The sequence below is a fragment of the Micromesistius poutassou genome, assembly GCF_964030765.1.
Source record: "Micromesistius poutassou genome assembly, chromosome: 17".
Taxonomy (NCBI): Eukaryota; Metazoa; Chordata; class Actinopteri; order Gadiformes; family Gadidae; genus Micromesistius; species Micromesistius poutassou.
In genome coordinates, this window is record NC_140287.1 from 4,668,628 (window position 1) to 4,689,258 (window position 20,631).

Genomic DNA, 20,631 nt, shown 5'->3' on the forward strand with positions numbered 1-20,631 from the left:
TGCGAATGCACGCACACACACACACAACACAGGTGGAAGGAGCACAGGACTTTCCTTGGACTTGCATCAACTTGTACCACTGTCTGTCTGCCTTTGTCCTCCTCGCCGGTCTGTAATAGCCCGACATAGAAAGACTGTATTGTTTGTTGCTCACACACACTCACCCACACCCACCCACACCCTCCCTTCTTTTCCGGCCATTGGAGAAGGAAGCAAGATGGCAAGGGCTGGACACATGGAGCCACTGACCTCAGTGGCTCCATGAGCAGTGGCTACCAGTAATACCGGGAATCCCGACATGGTCTGTCTGTGTGTGTGTGTGTGTGTGTGTGTGTGTGTGTGTGTGTGTGTGTGTGTGTGTGTGTGTGTGTGTGTGTGTGTGTGTGTGTATGTATGTGTGTGATGAGGGGGGTGGGGGGGGAATACAGAGTCAAACAAGGACGGGCATTGTCCAAAAGAGGCAGCAAGCCGCCCTGGGGATATGGGCGATCTGAAACCCAGCACAGAGACTGAGGAAGTGCTGTGTCAGGGTTGTGACATAAAGGATCATTGAAACTCGGCTGAGGAGAAAGGAGAGGGCTGGTTAGGGCAGGAGGAGGAGGAGGAGGAGGAGGAGGAGGAGGAGGCGGCATGATGCGGTATGAACACAAATGCCGGGCAGCAGTGGAGATGAGCCGTTGAGCTCAGACAAGTAGGCCAAGGCCGAAGGAATGCGTGTGCATGTGAAGCGCCTCTATTGATCGGGGGAGACATTTGGGTTTGAATTACGGCTGGTGATTAAGGGCGTCGATGCCCGGCTGTCAAACGGACACTGGAGACAGCCAATGTGGGCACAACGGAAATACAGGTTTAATTTATTTATTGAAACGTAATGCGTCATTTTCAGTATAAACTGGCAAAAAAGGCAATTGTTAACGGCTCCCATGACAACACAAGAGAGTGAGAACGCACCAATAGCAGGGGGTGACACTTCAGGTATAAAGAGCACTGAACCACATAGCAACGTGCAAATACACCGTTTGTGTACAGACACACCCCAGTGTAGACTCGGATAAATTCTTATTATATTTTATTATATTATTATATTTTAGATACTGGCTGGCAATGTTCACCCTTTATTTATCCAAATTGTTCTATTTGTATTTATCGCTTTACATCCTGTGTACTGTCCACAATTACAGTCAAGCCTGTTTTTTGTAATTTTACAGGGATTGGGAGAAAGGAAAGGATGAAAAATGGCAATGACAGTGTGCCTAAGTATAGGGTAGGACAGGACATGGACTATTTCAGACCTGGCATTATTTGAATAAAAGTCCAGGAACACACATAAAGCTTCTTTAAATGTACTTGATGAAACATTTTAGTGCTACACTACTAGCTTTAAATGGGGATACAAAGGGGATGTCATATCACCAATATTTATTGGCTTTATTTGGGCCTTATAATCAGATTATTTTGCCACAGTAAGACCTACCGGTTAAACCTGTGTGTCAAATTATTAAGCCTCAACTTGGCTTTTGCTAAAACCACCATTATATAGATAGGCCACAGATACCTTCCAGGTCTGAAAATAGGGGACATGCATGTATGGAGAGCAATTCATAATCGCATTACCTAATCACATTATGATTTAATATCAAGGCTACAAAAGCATTAAATAGGATTAATCGTGCAATTTTAGTGTCCAAGCTCATGTGAAGCTAATAAAAAAAGGTCACAAATAGCTTCACAGATACCGTTATTCAAAAGGCATTTCAACTGATGACCTTTCAGAATCAGTATTGAAGGCAGAATCAGAAGCAAACATCCTTCTATGTCGCCTCCATTTATCCCCTAATCTATCAAGTCAATTGCAGGAAAACAGTTGGAAATGGCTATGATTTATAACATTCAGGGTTTTAACTCCATTTATTTAAAATGGAGCACAAGGTGTAATCTGGGAAAGACAGATGTCTTGTCATATTACACCTTGTCTTGTCAATATTACGTAAATAAGTCGTAAATCCCAAAGAAATGACAAAATAACACCTGTGTTTTCCTCAAGACGTACACCTGAATTGGACACCTCACACTGAACCAACCCAGGCGGCAGACAGAATGATGGCTTTCTGTGCCATCCTTCTGAACCATGTTCAATCCGACATGAATACAAGGCCAATGAGAAAGGGGCTGGCGTGTGTAAATGTAAGATAACTATATAGGCCAAAAGAAGATGTTCGTTTTAAATGGCTTTAATGTGATTTTTATAGATACTGGCAACCTGATCCGATAAACCGCTGTAGACTTGAAATGTGAGGCATTAAAAAACTTGCGTATTAAATTAATCTCTGAGTCTCTAATTCTAGTGTGGGCTCACGCCCTATTTTGCCTCAGAGAGTGCCAAGTCTAAGATCACACTAAATTGCTCTTGTCATGTGTTGAAGATACTTGGCATTCTTAGTGTTTAATGCCATGCAAACCGTGTAGCTCTCGGGTCCAACATGGAACAACTTGTTGAAGAAAACCATTTGTTTAGTTTTTAATTAATTGTGATGATTTGGCCGCTGCTTTTGCCCACTGCCCCTGCACCGAGAGAGCTGAGAATACAGCCAGTTGGTCTTGGCCACTCTCTCAGAATTTCTTGAACACTTTTTTTTTTTTCTTCCCTTCCAACATTTTTTGGAGGCAAACAATGGCTTGTCCACTAAAAGCAAACCCGTCCATGATGCATGCCAATAACACACTCTAATAAAAGCTGGAACTCATTATTCCCCCAGAGCAGGAAGGAAGTGGGAGCAACAGTTGGTACGCTATGCCCAGGTCGGCCTAACCCTTTACAGGCCATCTGAGGTCCATTGTTACGGCGGCAACAGGGGACGAGTTGGACTGGCAGATAGGAAGCGCTAGGCCCTGGCAGCCACAGACTTGGGTTTCACCAAGCAGCAAATTGAAAGTGACTCAGTGTGTGAGACTGCAGCTTCTCTGAGGACTTGTAGTCAAACATGGGTAAGGAAATAAGTAAGCATGCATAGGCTACGGTAGCAGACGAAATGAAACGGCATTGGTAGGAACTTAAATGGATGAAAAGGTCAGCAGCACCTCTGTAACCTGATTGCACAAACTTGTGTATTTGACGTGTTGCAGAGTGTAATCTGAACTTGCAGAAAGCAGTGGAAGAAGGTGGAAAGAAAAAACAGGAAGATAAGCAGCGCATATCCTGTTGGAAGCAATTCCCCCTGCAAGGTCACTTTGATGTTGCTCTGGTTGCGAAAGAATAAAAAAATATATGTTTTCCAACAGAACAGAAGAACACACAATGCATGCATCCTGGCTATAGTCCCACAGTACCCATCGTAAATGTATCTTTTAGTGGCCGATTGAGTCTTTTAGTGGGCAATTTAATGGTTGCTATAAACTAGACGGCTGAAGTAGCTGGCACATTTGTGGAAACAATGTGCCCCTCGACAAGATGAAATATAGAGGAGAAAACAATTCCATTATTATTATTATTATTATTATTAGTATTATTATCATACATTCAGTGTGTACTCCTCTAAATGAGTAAGAGCACTCGCATGTAGCAAAGTGCTGCTACTTGCTGACTGTACAGGTGAATCAGCTCACATCGCCACAACACCTACACAGAATGCGACACTATAGTAGGGAAAATAATCTGGAATTTCCAGTGAAACTAGACAGTGCTTGCTTCTGTTCGAGAGAGTTTGGATAAGCGGGAACATGTTGATGTTGTATTTTACTGAGGCCACGGAGACCCAGTTGAACCCCTGGCTTTTACAAACACACGGGCACGTGCACGGGCACACACACACGCGTACACACATACACACGGGAAACTCCCAAAATGTGGTTTACGGCCTAAGTGGAGGTCAGGACAAGTCTAGACCAGAAAAATGATACATTACAGACAAAGAGGGGGAAAAGAAGACCATGCAAATAATAGGAGCACGCAAGTGGCAATTTGGGATAATACAGCTCATGCTCCCTCCAGTAGCACACACTATTCTATGGCCGCCCACCGTAAAGGGAGCACCAACATTGTGTGTCCAATGTCGGCCAATTCTGTATGTTGACTGCAATACATTATTTGAAGGGAAATAAAAAAAAAAAAAAAAAAAAAGGTGTGTTAAGATGGGGAAACTGTGCTTTGGTTTTAGTGATTCACACTTATAGTTTCATGTGCTTCGTCTTGCCTATCAACAACCTTTTAAAAAAAGTTCTGTTAGCTAAACGCACAAAGAAATAATCCATGTGGTCAAAAGGTCAAAGGGTAATCCGGAAAACCCTGTTAACATATGGGTGAGTCATTCTTTACTAGACGTTCGCAAGAAGAGGAACAAAAACCAACAACAAGATAGAGTGAGCAACGATGAATGAGTCAAAGTGATGCAATCGTAGAGGTAGAAAACCGTCTTGCTCATTCCACCCAGCCCCAGCCTTTTCCTCCCCCATGCTCCCAGTCCGCTCCCAGTCCCCTCCCAGTGGCCCCTCTCCTGACCTGTCATTTTCCAGCCCACACCTGGCTGCTAGCTCCAGCTACGTTCAGGGTCTTGCCCATCTTTCCTCACTCACATGTCAAACAATGGGCTGGTTCTAGTCTTACGGAGCATGCCATCGTCCGTCTGACCAGACGGAATGTTATCCTTGGAAAAGGGAGTGGGCATGCTGACGATCATATCGCCATGATAAAAACTCCAAGGAGCCAAAACCACAAGCGGCCTCATTTGCCCTCCCACCTGTGATTGAGTAAGAGTCAAGAATGAGTATGTATAAAGACAAATATAACCCTAAGAAAAGCATGCACCCAGATCATGCATAGTAGCACTCTTTTTATAACCATGCTTGCAACAGTCTGCGGATAATAGGGACAGATACTATTAACTATATAGGGGGACATATAAAATAAATTGGTCCGCTATCTTTTCAAACTTAGTAAGTAATTTAGCCCTTCTGCAAAACTGCCACCTTCCAAAACCCCACCTAAACCACACGACCACACCATCCTAAAACACACACACACACACACACACACACACACACACACACACACACACACACACACACACACACACACACACACACACACACACACACACACACACACACACACACACACACACGATGGCCTTCAAACCCTCCATCCCCTTCATTTTAATGGCTTCTTGCCTGAGAAGTTTACAGTCTCTGACGGTAAAGCCAATGTCACACATCCCATACCTAAGAGGAAACAAACAAGATTGTTAAAGTGTTCAGAATGCTATTCCCCTGGCTGTCCTTTAGTATACGGTACCACGTTGATTTGAGTCGATTCCCGCGGTCAATTAAAGCTTCAGGCTACAAGTGTGGCCACAGTGACGGCTGAAGTTAAAAGGGCTATCGTCTGTGGTTAAGAGGTTATTTCCAACCTTAAAATGACAAAGACTCCCTCTTGTCCCAAAATATAGTTGCCTGACTAGCACTTTTTTCTTCTGTGGCAAATTGTTCCCGCTTCTCACGTTTTATGAGGCCATTCAAGAACAAATCAAGCAGAGGCCGACACATTTCAAAGTGATCTGAGGTTGAGCAGAGCCATGGTGGCCAGTCAGAGTGACTCTTAATGTTCATTAAGCGGTACCACGTGGAGCCTCACCAGAGCTGTGAGGAACCGTGTACTTCTGTACGGCTCATGGAACTTCTGTGCTTTTAAAGGGGTTATTTGTGTGCCCTGTGGCTTTCCTAGTGCCTGGCCACAGGGCACAGTATTAACGGTAAGTACGTTCAATCAAGTTCAATCATCAATCAAGAGTTGCACGTCCAACAGAAGAACAAACCAGGGCTGAATCCTTTCTCCAACGTTGCTACTGTAATTATGCAGTGTTTCACAGGGACGTTTTACCAAGCAAACGTGTACAAAATGGTACACATGATTTGAAATTCAACATCTATCATTATACTATATGAATAGCAACTTGGTTTGCTGCAAAATGAATTGTCACATGCCGTTACGCCTAAAAATATATTTGTCTCCTATATAAATGTGTTAACTATGAAGACATTATATCACATTCATTTGTGCCATGAGTAACATATTGCCTATATATATTTTTTTAAAGGGAAATAGGTCTTTGTCTTAAGCAGTCACAGGAATAACTAGTGACAGTACTGTGCCTTGATTGGACAGAGCAAAATAAACACAAAAACAACACATGGCAAAAGAGAGAGGACTAATGATACCCTTGGCTGGCTGTAAACAAGATGAACATGTTGCTGAGACATGAGGAATTTTACTAGACATTGGGAGAACAGTTAAAATTAGCCTGTTGTTTACCCCTATGGATAGAAAAAGCTTGAAAGCAATAGCTTTTGCCATGAAAAGAAACTGTACACAGGCAAAGCCACCTCTATGCTTTATTGAACTGCATTAAAAATGTAATTCATTGTTTGTTTCCCCTCATTTTAACAAAAGAAAAGTATAGTGCATTAACAAAAAAGTCAAAAAGGAAAGAAAATGTTCTATAAAAGGTAGCTAAACTACCAGTAGTTTAGTACAGATCAATGAAAATTATATTAAAAAAAAGTCTGCACATTACAATCTGCCCACTATTGCTAATCACGTTCTAAATGTGCAACTAGTCAAAGCGAGTACAAAAGAGGGAGAAAAAAGTGACTATGAGGAAAGATTAAGACCCACTACACAAAGAAGAGAAAACGGGGGCAGAAAGAAAACCAACCGAACCACAGGACAGCCGAGGGGCGGCTGAGCCCAGGTACTTCCCCTTATGGGCCCAGCTGGAATTATGAGACAGTGAGCAATACTAGCCTCCCGTCTACCAGACTCTGACACAGACGGGGAAATTCAACTTCTCCGTGGTAGGCTGGGGTAAAAATAGCCCTGTGGACAGCTGAGTGGCAGCGGCCTAATCGAACCGGCCACAGAGCTTTGTCCGTCTCCCGTGCAACATCTTGGTAAAACAAACAGCGCCCGTCCGGGCTTCTCCCCCGCCCCTCTGCCTAGGGACGACCAGGGATGAGGAAGTGTTGGTCCTGTGTGTCCCACTCTCGGGTTAGCACGGGCTGTGCATGCCTCGGGGGGGACAGGGGACGGTTTAACTTTCACGTTTTAGGGTTTAATTGATACCTTATTTTCCTCTGAAAGAAACGAGTCTACCTATTATTTCATACTATTATACTACTCATACTTAATCAAAGATTTTTTGTGACACTTTATTCTCAGAAATTGCGATAACCATTACTATATTATAGCTTTGATGGTTGCTTTTTACCAAAAATATATTAAAACTGAAATCTGTCTGAGATGGACAATCAAAACAATGGCTTGGATCTCTTTTTGTCCATTTGTTATGACACCTCAATATCATGTTTCACAGTCGACTTACCATCACTGTCCTAAACAAGTGATGAAGTTAAGTCAACACTGAGCCTTAGCCTACACTCTGCTAGAAGTGCCTGAAGGCTGCCGTGCGCATCACTCGGGGCATGGTAATATTAGATTCCACATAGGACAGGGCGTCACAACAAAGCTTCTCTTCTTATTAAATTCAACTGTCAATTATTACCACATTTCCCTTTATTCACTGCAGTACAACCTGTGAGTTCTTCTGGTGAACAGAGTGCCTCTTTGCTTCCTTGGCAAGCGATTATGGAGCAATAATTGAAACTAAACTCCCTCCTCTTGTTGGCCTCAATGAGTTTAGTTCAGCACAAAAAAAAAAAAAACTGCCCAACTGCTGCCCAAAATCTGCAGAAGACTGCGAAAAGCAGATTGCATAAAAGAAGAAGAAAGACCAGCCTTACCAAGTGGGAAATGTCAAAAATGATCATGCATTTGTTTTTATGGAAAGGAAGAAGAGGTTGAATAATGATATTGTAAAATAAAATTAGACATGCCTTATTAGCCCTATAAAGGTGAGACGCAAGGAAAGTTAGAAGAGGACACCCACCGGTAGTTCTGAGGGTTCGGGAATAAACTCTGCATCCTCCCCGAAAATAAAATCTGGCGGAAGGTCTGGATACCGGGCGTTAAAAATGATATCCCCTGGAATAAGAAATGACACAACATGAAATCACATGGAATTTAAAGAAAGTAAGCAACACATTTCATCGCACTGCTGGTTGCAGTAAAGGCATAGACAGAAAATGTATACACAGAAACAATTAGGTGACCGCAAATAATGTGGACTTCTTTATGCGTCTGGGTAAAAAATTAAGTTCTGTTTCTGATGAACAATGTGGAGACCTGGGAATCTTTTAGGGAGCTTGCCTCTTGCAACGCAGCCCAAAGCCCAACATCTACTATTAAGCCAGCCTCAAAGAAGTTTCCACGTCCAATTACATGTACTATCTTCAATGTAATGAGAGGGTAGAAATCAAGTGTTTGTTTCTCTTTAGTTGTCCCCAGACGACAAACAAAACAAAAGGAACTGAAACGATGGAATGGAGGACATGAATAAGTGGGCCTGCTTTGGGAAGAGCCAACATCGCGCACCATATAACATACAGTTAATGGCTCATCTCGGAAAAACATGACTGAGACGTACAATGTTCAGATATTATCTGAACACCGTTCTATTTCTGTCTGGGCTCGGCTGTTCTGTTCTGCTTTTTTGTGCCAGTGAGATGCAGCGAGAAGCGACAAACATACACACATATGGCAGTATTTTTCCAGTGGCAGAGCGTCAAGCAGAGGAGAAGGGGAGGATGTGCAGTCGCTACAAAAGAGCCCAGAAATCAGTTAAAAGACGCATTGGTCCAACTGGTGGCCGGCACAACAAAACAACCCTGGAGGCTACGCTGCGGGGAAACGCAGCGTCTACTTGGCTCGCCGCCTGTTTGACTTGCGTGATAAAACACAACCTACGTTTCCCAGGAAGAATAACAAAACATCAAAACAGTATTGTGAAAGATAAACTGCACATAAAAAAAAAACGAAAAAAAGATTGTGGCACAGATAACAATGTTTACCTCTTCTAAAACAATTCTAATCTATTCCAGTTCAGGTTAATATCTTATCGAGGTCATAATGACACAATGTGCACTGCTAGGGAGGTGTGGGGGGTGGGTGAGGGTGACTTGTGGTGGTGTTGCTGTGCTGTGGCATGCTCTCGGTGGGCAGGTCCAGACACTGGCAGGAGGCCCGAGGCCCCCCATCCTTGACTAAACAAACACTCTTCCTCAGGCCAAAGCACAGGAAAGCACATCAACTGGTAAAACAACTTCACAGGCTGAGCTACACGGCATGCCAGACTGCCAGTGGCTTATCGAGATAAAATAAAGAAAGCCGCATTAGTGTTGATGCAAAGCTCGCTACCGCCCTTTTGCTGCCCTCTCCTTGTCTGGATTGTACTTGCTAGAAATCGAAGAGGTGTGTAGCTATACTTGGGTCTACACTTGTGTAAAGAAGCAGGAATTTCAAAAAGCACTACCACTAATGACAGTATTAAATAAAGGCTCTTGTGTCCCCTTTTTTGTAGACAGAATTCTGTGACAGCATTTTATTTTATTACAGAATTTCATACGTTTTTAATTTAATATGTTCGGAAGCAACCGGAAGATGACTTTTAAAAGCAATTCATCAGCCATTAAGGACTGTTTCAAGTGCTAATCACCCACTTCAAGTACTTTTAAAGTGGGTGATAAAGTGTGTGGCAGGCCCTGTTGGCAGTGCCCACTGCTTGCTATATTTGACTCATTAGATCAGGGTGAGATCAGGCATCCCTCAATAAACGTAACAGATTTCTCACCACTGACTGCAGGTAGCCTATACGCTTAAAACATGGAAAATACTTGACAAAGTGGAAGACCATTGTGTTAAAGAGAGAAAGAACAATCTCTGTATGAATGTGTGTGTGTGTGTGTGTGTGTGTGTGTGTGTGTGTGTGTGTGTGTGTGTGTGTGTGTGTGTGTGTGTGTGTGTGTTTTTGTGGTTTGTTGTTGTTGTTTTTTGCAATGGCTCTTATGAGTCACCATAGTGCCAGGAAATCCAAATTAAAATGATTCTCAGCCGGCGTAATAATCACTTCACACAACTTCTGGCGATGCCAACTGTGCGTTTAGGGAGGCAAGCTTCTCAAGAATGGCTTAGATGTGGGCTCTTGATACCAAATGAGACACCATTCCAGTAATTTCCAGTGTTACAAACTACAAACTATAACTAAGTTTATGCAACTTGCCATTCATGGAGGTTCAATGCAGTTATGTTACAACGCTATATATTTTTTTGTTTTGTCTTGCATACATTAAGTAATTCCTTTTCCAAAAGACAAAGGAAATTCTTGCTATCAAATGTTAATACAATAAATAAATGCCATGCAATTTCATGAAGAAAACTTATTAGAGCTTTGGTGTCTGACAAACTTGAGTACATTTATTATATGGTAATTTAAGTATATTATTATAACAATAAAAAAATGCATTTGTAAAATTGAATGATGAAATGGAAGTTTTCAATATAGTAGAATGCAATACTTTTTACACATACTGCGTTCACATGTTACATACATACATACATACATACATACTGCGGGAAATGCAATCTTTTTATCCAATAGATCAGATCAGCTCAGCTATGAAGGCAACAAATACAATAGTAATAGTTTATGCAATTAAATTATTATTATTATTATTATTATTATTATTATTATTATTATTATCAGTAGTAGTAGCATCATTATAATTAATGTTTCTTAAAATAATAAAGCAATGAAATATAATAGATCACATAAATCTTGTGTCTGAATGGACATTCTTTTGGTATATATTTGCAAAAAGTTATTCAATAGTTTATAGTAATCCCTACCTCATTGTGGAAAAATGAGTGTGGAACATTCTTGTTTTCTTGCAAAGTCAAGTTAAATTTTATTGATTCTTTCACTGTTTCACAAAAACCTTTTAGATTAAGGTATAAATTGAAAGTAAATAATGAGTCCTTTTTGGGAGAAACATTTCAAATACCATACACATCGGGATTGAGTCCAATAAATGGATATGAATGGCACTTGGATCCATCCATTGAAAAATGTTGTTTGTTCAGATGTTACTAGACTATTTGAGATTTGTTTAAAACTAAACTGAATATCCATAGTTGAGGGTATTTGGTACTTACATTTCAAGGTCTCTCCAGCATAGGGTATGTGCAGCTTGAAGCGGTCACAGCACGGCCCAGGGGTCAGAGTTGTGCATCTAGGAAAGGAATTGAATAACAGAAGAATTACAATATATTATATAAAAAGCATATATTAGAGAATATTCTTAGGACATCTTATTGATAAAAACAATGGATTTAAAATCAGAAACCTTATTTACCGCAGTCCCTCCAAATGTCCCTCCATATATATATATATATATATATATATATATATACATACATACATACATACATACATACATACATACATACATATATATATATATCGTTTTTTACTTTTTTATTGTAAACTTTATACAAAAGTATAAAATAATCTAAACTTCATTCTCTCTCTGTGTATAGATCAAGACAGACTTGCGGCCGGACAACCTGCATGAAAACAAGCATAAATGGTCCACCTGTAAAAGAGTGCAATTACCAAAGGGCCATTGAATTGTTCTTTTTAAAACCACAGAGGACAGCCTGTAGTGCCAGATGTCAGCTCTGCCATAAGCAGTGACTGTGATCACTGTGTTAGTGTTTAATAAATAATATATATAACATATACACATACATGCATACATACATCCCACACACCCATATATATACACACACACACACACACACACACACACACACACACACACACACACAGTACTGTTAATAAACCGTAGCGTGTTATATTCAGTTTCATTCAGTCCCAAAGCTCACCCTGTCTTTAGATCTGTGACTCGGAGGAAATTGGTGGCGTCGAGTCCCACGCGCCCGTTCCGCACCACACTGCACAGCAGTGGTCTCAGCTCTGGAGAGATACGATGCAGCGCGACCTCCGGGGACATATTGTTCATTTTCGACTGTCAATAATCTATAAGACACAAAACCATATACATGTTAACTTCCAGGCATGAGCAGAAAGACATACACCTATCAAAATAACATAATTCATCCATGTATGTGTGTGTAGGTCGATTATTTATTTGTATTTTCTGTGTCCTTATTTTATTTTTCTGAATTACAAAGACTAGTTCAGTGTAACCACTAAACGGTATAATATATATATAACTGGTAAATGATGTGACAGACTCTGTCAAAGTTAGCTCTCATTAGCTTGAAAACGGTGCAACATAAAACGTTATGACTTTCAAACGCATTGTTTTCTCGAATACATCATACTGTATGAAATACAAAAACTACTATTCATTATTTTACCTGTAAACGATGTAAATGGATTATGGCGAGGATAATTTAAGACTGAACTCCAATGTTTACTTCATTCTCTCAAAACTTCCGGGACATTTTGTTTGGGTCCTTAAGCTGGACCTTGCTGGAGATTGTGACTACTTTAGCGATGCCTGTTGATATAGAATATACTTCATCTGGTAATACAATTAATTCATACTGCAGAGTCTCCGGATCTCTCTTATTAATTTAATTAAATATTATCGTACATCTTTAAATAACCGTTAAGTCTGTAGATTGATTTTATAAAAGAACGGGGCCCGGCAGCAGATCGGGCAGCCAGCTGTCATCCACTCGTTTTAAACTTTGAACACCTTTCCCCCTCTGCTTCAACTCGTCTTCAGCGAGTATCAGGTAAATATGTTCAATTCGATTTTAAAACGTAACTTTGTTTCTAAATGGTAAAATATTGTATAGTGTTTAAATGTATTAGGGGTTGCAGGGTTACACTTTCTTATCATAATTTAAATTCTTCCGAAAGGCCTACGTTTACTTTGTTCTGGCAGTGCTACTCGGTGGTCTCACCTCTAGACCATAGTTTTAGACCGAAGAAACACCCAAGCTTATGTATTTATTGATAATAAAAAATGTCACTTAAGACGTATTATGCCTTCGTTAATATCTTATTTTCGCCACTGTGTAACTGATCATTTATAACGTTAAACGACATATGGTATGATGAAGCCACGAAGCTGAAGTTACGGGAGAAACGTTTCGTAGCGCCCTAATTGCAGCTAATGATGTGCGATCAGGAAACGAGTCGACTTTTCGAACATATTTTTTTAATGACAAACTGGTAATGCTTATTTATAATTTGTAATGTATTCTGTGCTATGCCATATAGCCCCCAGTATAGGATTCAGTCTGGCCCGAATGTGTTTTCCCACTTAGAACTGAAAATAATTGTACAGGCTATTTCAGACACGCTTTCCATGGGTTAAATCACCTTGGGCCACCCAGAACATACCAAACATAGACTGTTTATCCTGTTTAAAGCCTGGCCCAACTTCGTTCCATGGTCTAATGGACAGCTGAATAGCCAGAAAAGCCAGCTCCTTATTCACATTCAAACACATAGAAAATGAATGACTGACAAGACACTTGTGTGTCTTGTGTGAGAAAGTTCACAGCATGATTCAGAACCCTTAATCACTTTGGGCCACCTATGTCAATGTTGAAACATACTGAACACCTCACTAAGTGTCCCTCAGCATCAGAATCAGTTTGGTTTTCCCACTCAGAACCAATCTCAAAAAGGGCTTTACGGCCTGGTTAAATCAACTTGGGCTCCCTCTTGAGTACAGGCTCTCAATCATACTGTCAACTTTCTTATTGAGACCAGGGCGTCAGTTGTCATTTCTCAAAGTGCTTAAATGTGAATAAGGAATAAGGAGCTTTTTAGCTGTCTATCAGACAATGAAAACTACTTTGGGCCAGGCTCTAAAGAGCATTTAGATAGTATGTCCTGCTTACTGTATAACAGGCAGGTTTTTGGGTGGCCCAAGGTGATTAAACCTGTGAAAGGCTGGCCTGAAATAGGCCGTACGTCTATTTCTGAGATTGGTTCTGAGTGGGAAAAAAAACATTTGGTCCAGACTGCATCACATACTAGGGATGCATGACATAACACAGAATAGATTAAGAATTAAGAATGCACAGTTTTTTTTAAATCAATAAACATGTCACAGTAGAAGTGGTAACAAAGTTTTACCAGTTTGTCATGTTCAAAAAAATCGAATAGTTTCCTGGGCACACATCACTGTGACTAGGGAGCTAACTTCAGTTTCGTAGCGACACAGGCAACCTCGATAACATTTTTGCATGGGTCTGCAATTTGTTACCATGAGTGCAGAGTGGAAATGAATCATCTACAAAGCATTTAGTGATGGGCCCTATTCATTTAGAAAAGTATAGGCTACTTAAAAAAACAAGGTAGAAAACTACTATTTCCTTTTTAATATCCCATATGTCATGTTGTATTTAACAAAGATGGGGAGGCAAAGGATTTAATTCATTTAGCATATACCTAGTAAACCAGGTGGCTCCATTTGCATTCAAGTCAATCACATAAAAAAATAGCATCAAATCCAATGCACTTCATGATGGAAACATTATATTGATGTTTTATTGTTACACTAATGGGGGCTTTATAGCAGTTTGCTTTGCTATTCTGCCATTCAGCCTTATTGTTATTATAATAATATAGGAAATATAGAGATGTGCTTGGTAGCAGGATGGCTTAGTCTTGAGGGAATTTCTCCAATGCTATAGGTAAAACAAATACCCAACGTTTCCTTACTTGAGTTGTTAAACTGTAAATTGTTACAGTAGAATATAATTAATTAACAAAAACATTTGTTTCCGATACATTTTATTTCATAAATGTTCTGCTCTTCAATGCTTGATGTTAAGCTAACACACACTCACTCACTCACTCACTCACTCACTCACTCACTCACTCACTCACTCACTCACTCACTCACTCACTGTCTCATGTGAGCAGAATTGATCAGTTGGAATATACCAAATACCAAAAACAGCATTCATTATTTAATATCCTAGAAGTACCAAATTCATTTGTACATTTTGTGTACTGTGTAAAAATGTAAATTATTTGTATGTTTACAGCACAGTTTCTTTACTGGGTTCATCAGACAATGATACCTCCTATATTCCGAATTTGAGGAGTGGTCTCTTGCTTCAGCGGTTGGAGACGGCAGATCTAATTTTAATCTACCGCATTGCAAGTGGGGAGTGTTCGGGGGCTAGATGTGAAGACAATTTGCAGGGAGATATGGGAGAGAGAATTGAGCCATCCTACAGCCAGCGGCCAGGCTTTCCAAGTCTTCTGGTGCCGAGGAAGAGATTTGAAGAGATTAGCACACTAGCATTAGCTCCGATACAAGCTGAGGATTGACTTAATTAAGATCTTGCTGGGCTGTGTTCTGTTCACGTGGTGTTGAAATAATCACCCCTGTTACGATTGGAAACTGTCCAATAAGCCGGCTATGAATGCTCTATTTTTACCTACATGCGTGTTTCAGTCAAGCTCATGGTAATGTCGGAGCTAAATAATATCAAGTGTGTGTGTGTGTGTGTGTGTGTGTGTGTGTGTGTGTGTGTGTGTGTGTGTGTGTGTGTGTGTGTGTGTGTGTGTGTGTGTGTGTGTGTGTGTGTGTGTGTGTGTGTGTGTGTCAAAGTTCTTAGGAAACTGCTTCACAGTTAATAAGTTAAGTGCTTGTTCGTTTTAGACCTTGATTAGACCCTTTTCTTTACTGAGAAAGGGATTCTGGGTCACGTTAAGGCCAAAATAGAAACGTTCAGAACAGAAACACAATGATCATGTGATCAATCAATGTGATCCTGTCGTCTGGAATACATTTTTTTAGCTGAGCAAAAATATCTGAGAAATAAATAAATACATGTATTATTATTCACATCTTTTAGATTTGATCATGACTGAAGAAGGCTTTGACGTGGCAGTGGTGGGATCCTGCATGACTGACTTGGTGAGGTGAGTGTTGCCCGTCCAACCGTCCTACAAGGATTTGTCTTCTTCCGAAAGCTGTGGGTGTTCAAATGATTCTCCTTGCTGTTTTTTTCGTTTGGCCATGTGGTTTACTATTATCAGCTAAATCTGGCTTCAGGAAACTCCTCTGCTTCCTCAGGTAGGCTGCCCAGGAAGGAGGACATTGGGCAACTTGTATGGTCATTACCATACAAGGTCCTACATACAATGACAGGTTTAATCTAACCAACAATATCACTCAATCGTATATGGCGATATGGTTTCTTGTGAACATCTTGTTCCATCTGCCTTTTTTTATTCTTAAATACCGACACTACCAGCATCATTTTTTAAGCTTTCGGAAAATGTTGAATAAGGACTGAAGGGTTTTTCCACCAAGGCCTAATCCTGTCCACACAGGGATAGAGGAAGTGGTTTTAAACTTGGCTAATTCCACTGGCTCCTCTATACTGTCACAGGGTCTAACACATTGTTACTTCTTCCCAGGTAATGGTATTTTAATGGCTGACCCAAGATATCCACAAATATAGGCTTCCTCACCTCCCCCCCACCACCCCGAAAAAGGAACTCTATGCGTCTAGCTCCTGCAACCTTTTGAGATATTGTGAAATTCAAATGCAATCATCACTGGCATTTATCTCGACAAACCACACATCCAGATAACATCACATACACACCCTAAATAAAGAGTCTAAGCATTGATATATGATGCTAAAGTCGAATGAGATTATCACACTCAATAACTGTTTACGAAAATGTCAGCAATTACATCATCGCCGTCCGACGAGATCTGCAAAGCCAGACATAATCTTTTCCCACAAGGTATTAGTCATTAACGCTTGAGTACAATGGGTGACTTCAAAAGACTCCATTCCTAAGCAGTTTTGGTTGAATGACACAATTGCAACTGCAAACACAATGTAAACACGCTGTTGAAATTAAATTAATATTTCTCATTGAGGATACTGTAAGATATATATATATATATATATATATATATATATATATATATATATTTATTATTATTATTTTTTTAATTAAAAAATATCATAATAAAAAATGTACCAACTCCCATACTTTTTTGTGGTATTTATTGTGTTCCTTGTTAGCAAATCAGGCAATGATTTTTTACTTTGAAGGGCAGAAGTTGTCAATTATGACCCTAATATGCTAACAGAAAACAGCTTGTTTTGGCTCGGAAGTTGGATAGGATTATTCTTGTTAGTAATGGGTGCATAGCCCAAGGTACTTTAAATAAATTGTATGATCTTTAAAAGTGATACACATGACTTTAAAGGCTGAAATCAATTTGTCCCAAAGTACAAATGTTTCAGTGGCTATGCCTTACACATACAACAAATACACACAAAAACACGCACACTCTCTTTCTCTTTGTATACAAACTCATACTCATATTCAGTCGCACACTTATTTCTCTGTTCGGTGTCTGCTCAACAGACATGATGGATATCTTGATGTGTATTTATTTCTGCATTTTCACACAGGATATTGGTGGTAGTAAGAGGCTTATGTTTAATTGTCTCCTGTCTGTATTGCACAAGAGTATCTCTCTCCCTCCCTCTCTCCCTCCAATAGGCAAAGCCAGACAGTGCCCCCTACTGCCTCAGCCTAATGAGTCATGTTGGTGCAATGTGTGTTTGGCGTTACAGTACAATTTTGTGCCCGTTCACAAAGGTGGTGGGGGGGGGTTACAGATTGTGATGCAGGTGATGAATGCTACAGGCTAATATGACTGTATAGCCTGTTTGTCATCGATAATGGGCAACAATGACATCTACCATGTTGTAATCATCATTTTTTGCCACGTGTGCAACCTTCGTTTGGTACAATGCTTTGTAAAAAAAAATCCAGAAATGCGTTGAAGATTTCAAGTAGAATTACATGGGCAAAATCAAAAAATCACACTCTGTTCACACTGAACACACTGCTACATCGGTATACGCAATCATTACTTAAATTAACTAGTTTCCTGTGGAGGTCATGTGAATAATATTTTGAAAATGTGACCAATAATCAATATGTTTCATCCAAAGAAAAGTCAGTCAAAAGTGAATAAATATTGCTATCCATAGGTATTTTAACAATACTGTATATACACCAAGCACACACGTTGGGTATGTTAATAGTATGAAGGTGGGAGGTGTGGGCTATCAATGAATGGTTTGAACAAGTGTTTCCATATATATGAGACACTAAAGGAAACAGATTTGATTTGACTTCTCATCACAGTAACTAACCTTTGGTATTTAGAATTCCATTCATGATGATGATAACGATAATAAAAACAACGGCAAAACCAAAGCAATGTATGTAGACTTCCAGAGACGTGTTTGATTAGAATAGAAAACATAACAAAATGTATAAACAATTAAAAAATATTATCCGAACATTTTAAGTGCAGTAGGAAATCTACAGCTTACACTCACTCTTGGTCAAACTCATTTAAGAAACAATGAAATTATGAGTGGCCAGAGAGTTAAACCCTTTCAACCACGACTCAATCAACTCTCTAAATCCATTTGGTCTGGGAGGAAAGAAGCTTGGAATTCTGAGCAAAACTGATGGCTGCCCTAAAAGCGTTACCCAGTGCAGGTTTAAATATAACATTGAGAAATAATGAAGAAGTCTTGTGTCAGACGAATTTCTCTTAATAGTATCGGCAGAAGCTTGGATAATATGAAAAATACACACCTTTTTGACATTGCACAGACCGTCTTTTGCCCTTATTTTTAATTCTTCTGTCTGTCTGTCTGTCTGTCTGTCTTTGTGTGATGTCTTACGTTCCACATTGTCCATATGTATCCATCTGACCCCCATGCATCTGTTTCTATTAGATATCTATTTAATTTATTTTTATTCTGACATTCTTAGTTTAATGTCGATAATGCTGAATATGTCAGAATATGAAGAAGAGCATTTGAAAAAAGCTTCATTTAGACTTTGACGTGTCATTGAGTTCACATTGACAAAGCATGGTTTTAGCTTCTGAGAATTGTATGTGTATTTGGATACTGACTGCATCTTTCAGTGATAACAGTGATACACACATACACATAATCATTTAAGTACCAACCAAAATGACTCATGCCATCTTTTTGGTTTTGATTTGGCACGGAATGTACCATAATCATCTGGAGCACAAAACATTTCAATCAGCATTTAATGTAGTTTAGAGACAAAGCCACAACCACCACACGTGTCAAATATTCTTACACTCTGTGATCTGCTCCGTCTGTTGCTCACAAGCAGAGGAGGAATATCTCAGAAAACAACAGGGAAGAGTGGAGGAAAACGTGACAAAAGCAAACATTTCACCTCACAGCAACACCTGTTTACGGCCCTTGCGTTGCGTGGGAGTAAAGCCAGGGGAAGTTGAGGTTTCAGTGCATAGCGCTCCCATCTGGGCAGCAAACTCGGGACAGACAACAATAGTCCATGTGTCTAACTCGCCGTGGGTGGGGTGTATCCATTTATTTCAAAATGGATGGATTTCATCTGTCAGTCATCCTGTTTCGAATAGTTCAAAGCCAATCGTCTTTAGTGAATAGAAGGTGTGTACTGTAAGACAACTGAAGTCGTACTGTCAAGTGACATTAAATAAATTACGTGTGTGTGTGTGCGTGTGACTCATGTGTAGTCATACTAAGTGAGAGGCTCTCACTTAATGTGTATTCTTGTGTTTACGGTTTTGTTGTACCGCAGTTCTTATCATAATCAGGTTTGACATCAGTGTGTAACTTCCTGGAACCCCTCCTATTCAGGAAGTTTACGGTAATACGCATTCAGGGTAAAAAATTTTTTTAAAGGGTTTGGCCCATTTGTTAAGACACCAGGTTAATTGTTGAAGTTATCTACTCGGCCGTGATTTCTATTGAACTCACCCCCTCCCGATGGGTAGATGGGTTCAGAAATGGGCAGTTGGCCATCAATCGACATCCAATATAAGAGCGTTTAACATCTCGCATAGCTGTATCTTTGTTTTATCCAACCAAAGTGAGTGCATACTGAGCGCCCGGGCTAGCTTTGAAAGGGTTTTGATTTCGTGTTTACACGCCCATGGATTTAGATACTGCGGTGCACATTTTTTTGGCAAAGATAGTGGTAGTAGTTTTTATAGGCACATTGTTGAGTTCTGAATTCTGAATTTTTGTGCAAAATTTTGTGTGGACGTTGTGTTGTTTTTTTTTACTGTTTTGAACGCAGCATTTTTTTGCCTTCACTTTAGGGCTGTCCAGAGGCCAGACCACAGCATTTTAGGGCATACCACTCATGTACCCAATCTCACATTACTCACTTCCATGCTACTGATTGGAGGGATCCTCAAATGGAGAGCTGTCCCTCGGGGGCCCCCACCTGTAGCACAGCTGCCCTGAAGGAATGGGCGGGACTTCACCCAACCCGATGAGTCAGTCATTTACTGGTGCTGGCAGTGTTGTGTTGAAACAGCTCAGGGTCATGCTGCTTGCATCATTAGCACTTGGAAACTCACCAATACAGACTTCTTGAAGCTCGCAAAATATCCATGATACTTTCATGGTGTAAACAAACAGACTTTATGGGTCATAGAAAGTTCCAAGATTCAAACGATGCTCTGCAAACATATTGCTGTGATTCACTTAGCATTGTGACAAACAACTCCTGAAAAACCACTGAAGGTGTCGTGTTTGTTGTTTTCCCCAGTCAGGCTCCAAGGCTACCCAAGGCGGGCGAAACCATCCATGGC

At 40.3% G+C, this 20,631-nt stretch overlaps 2 protein-coding genes across 2 annotated transcripts in view; one reads left to right on the top strand and one right to left on the bottom strand.

Annotated features, from left to right (window-relative positions):
* babam2 (BRISC and BRCA1 A complex member 2) overlaps window positions 1-12,433 on the bottom strand; it is a 55,390-nt gene extending 42,957 nt beyond the window's left edge. The window contains exons 1-4 of the mRNA XM_084481866.1: window positions 12,329-12,433; window positions 11,831-11,984; window positions 11,099-11,175; window positions 7,938-8,032 (exon numbers count right to left, since the gene is read on the bottom strand). Of these exons, the coding sequence (XP_084337992.1) occupies window positions 7,938-8,032; window positions 11,099-11,175; window positions 11,831-11,967 (309 nt within the window). The 5' untranslated portion in view covers window positions 11,968-11,984; window positions 12,329-12,433. The remainder of the gene's footprint in view (window positions 1-7,937; window positions 8,033-11,098; window positions 11,176-11,830; window positions 11,985-12,328) is intronic.
* A 235-nt stretch (window positions 12,434-12,668) lies between these two features.
* rbks (ribokinase) overlaps window positions 12,669-20,631 on the top strand; it is a 24,989-nt gene continuing 17,026 nt past the window's right edge. Inside the window, exons 1-3 of the mRNA XM_084482615.1 lie at window positions 12,669-12,712; window positions 15,806-15,872; window positions 20,589-20,631. The exon at window positions 20,589-20,631 is cut by the window's right edge and continues 90 nt beyond it. Coding sequence (XP_084338741.1) covers window positions 15,814-15,872; window positions 20,589-20,631 — 102 coding nt within the window. The 5' untranslated portion in view covers window positions 12,669-12,712; window positions 15,806-15,813. The remainder of the gene's footprint in view (window positions 12,713-15,805; window positions 15,873-20,588) is intronic.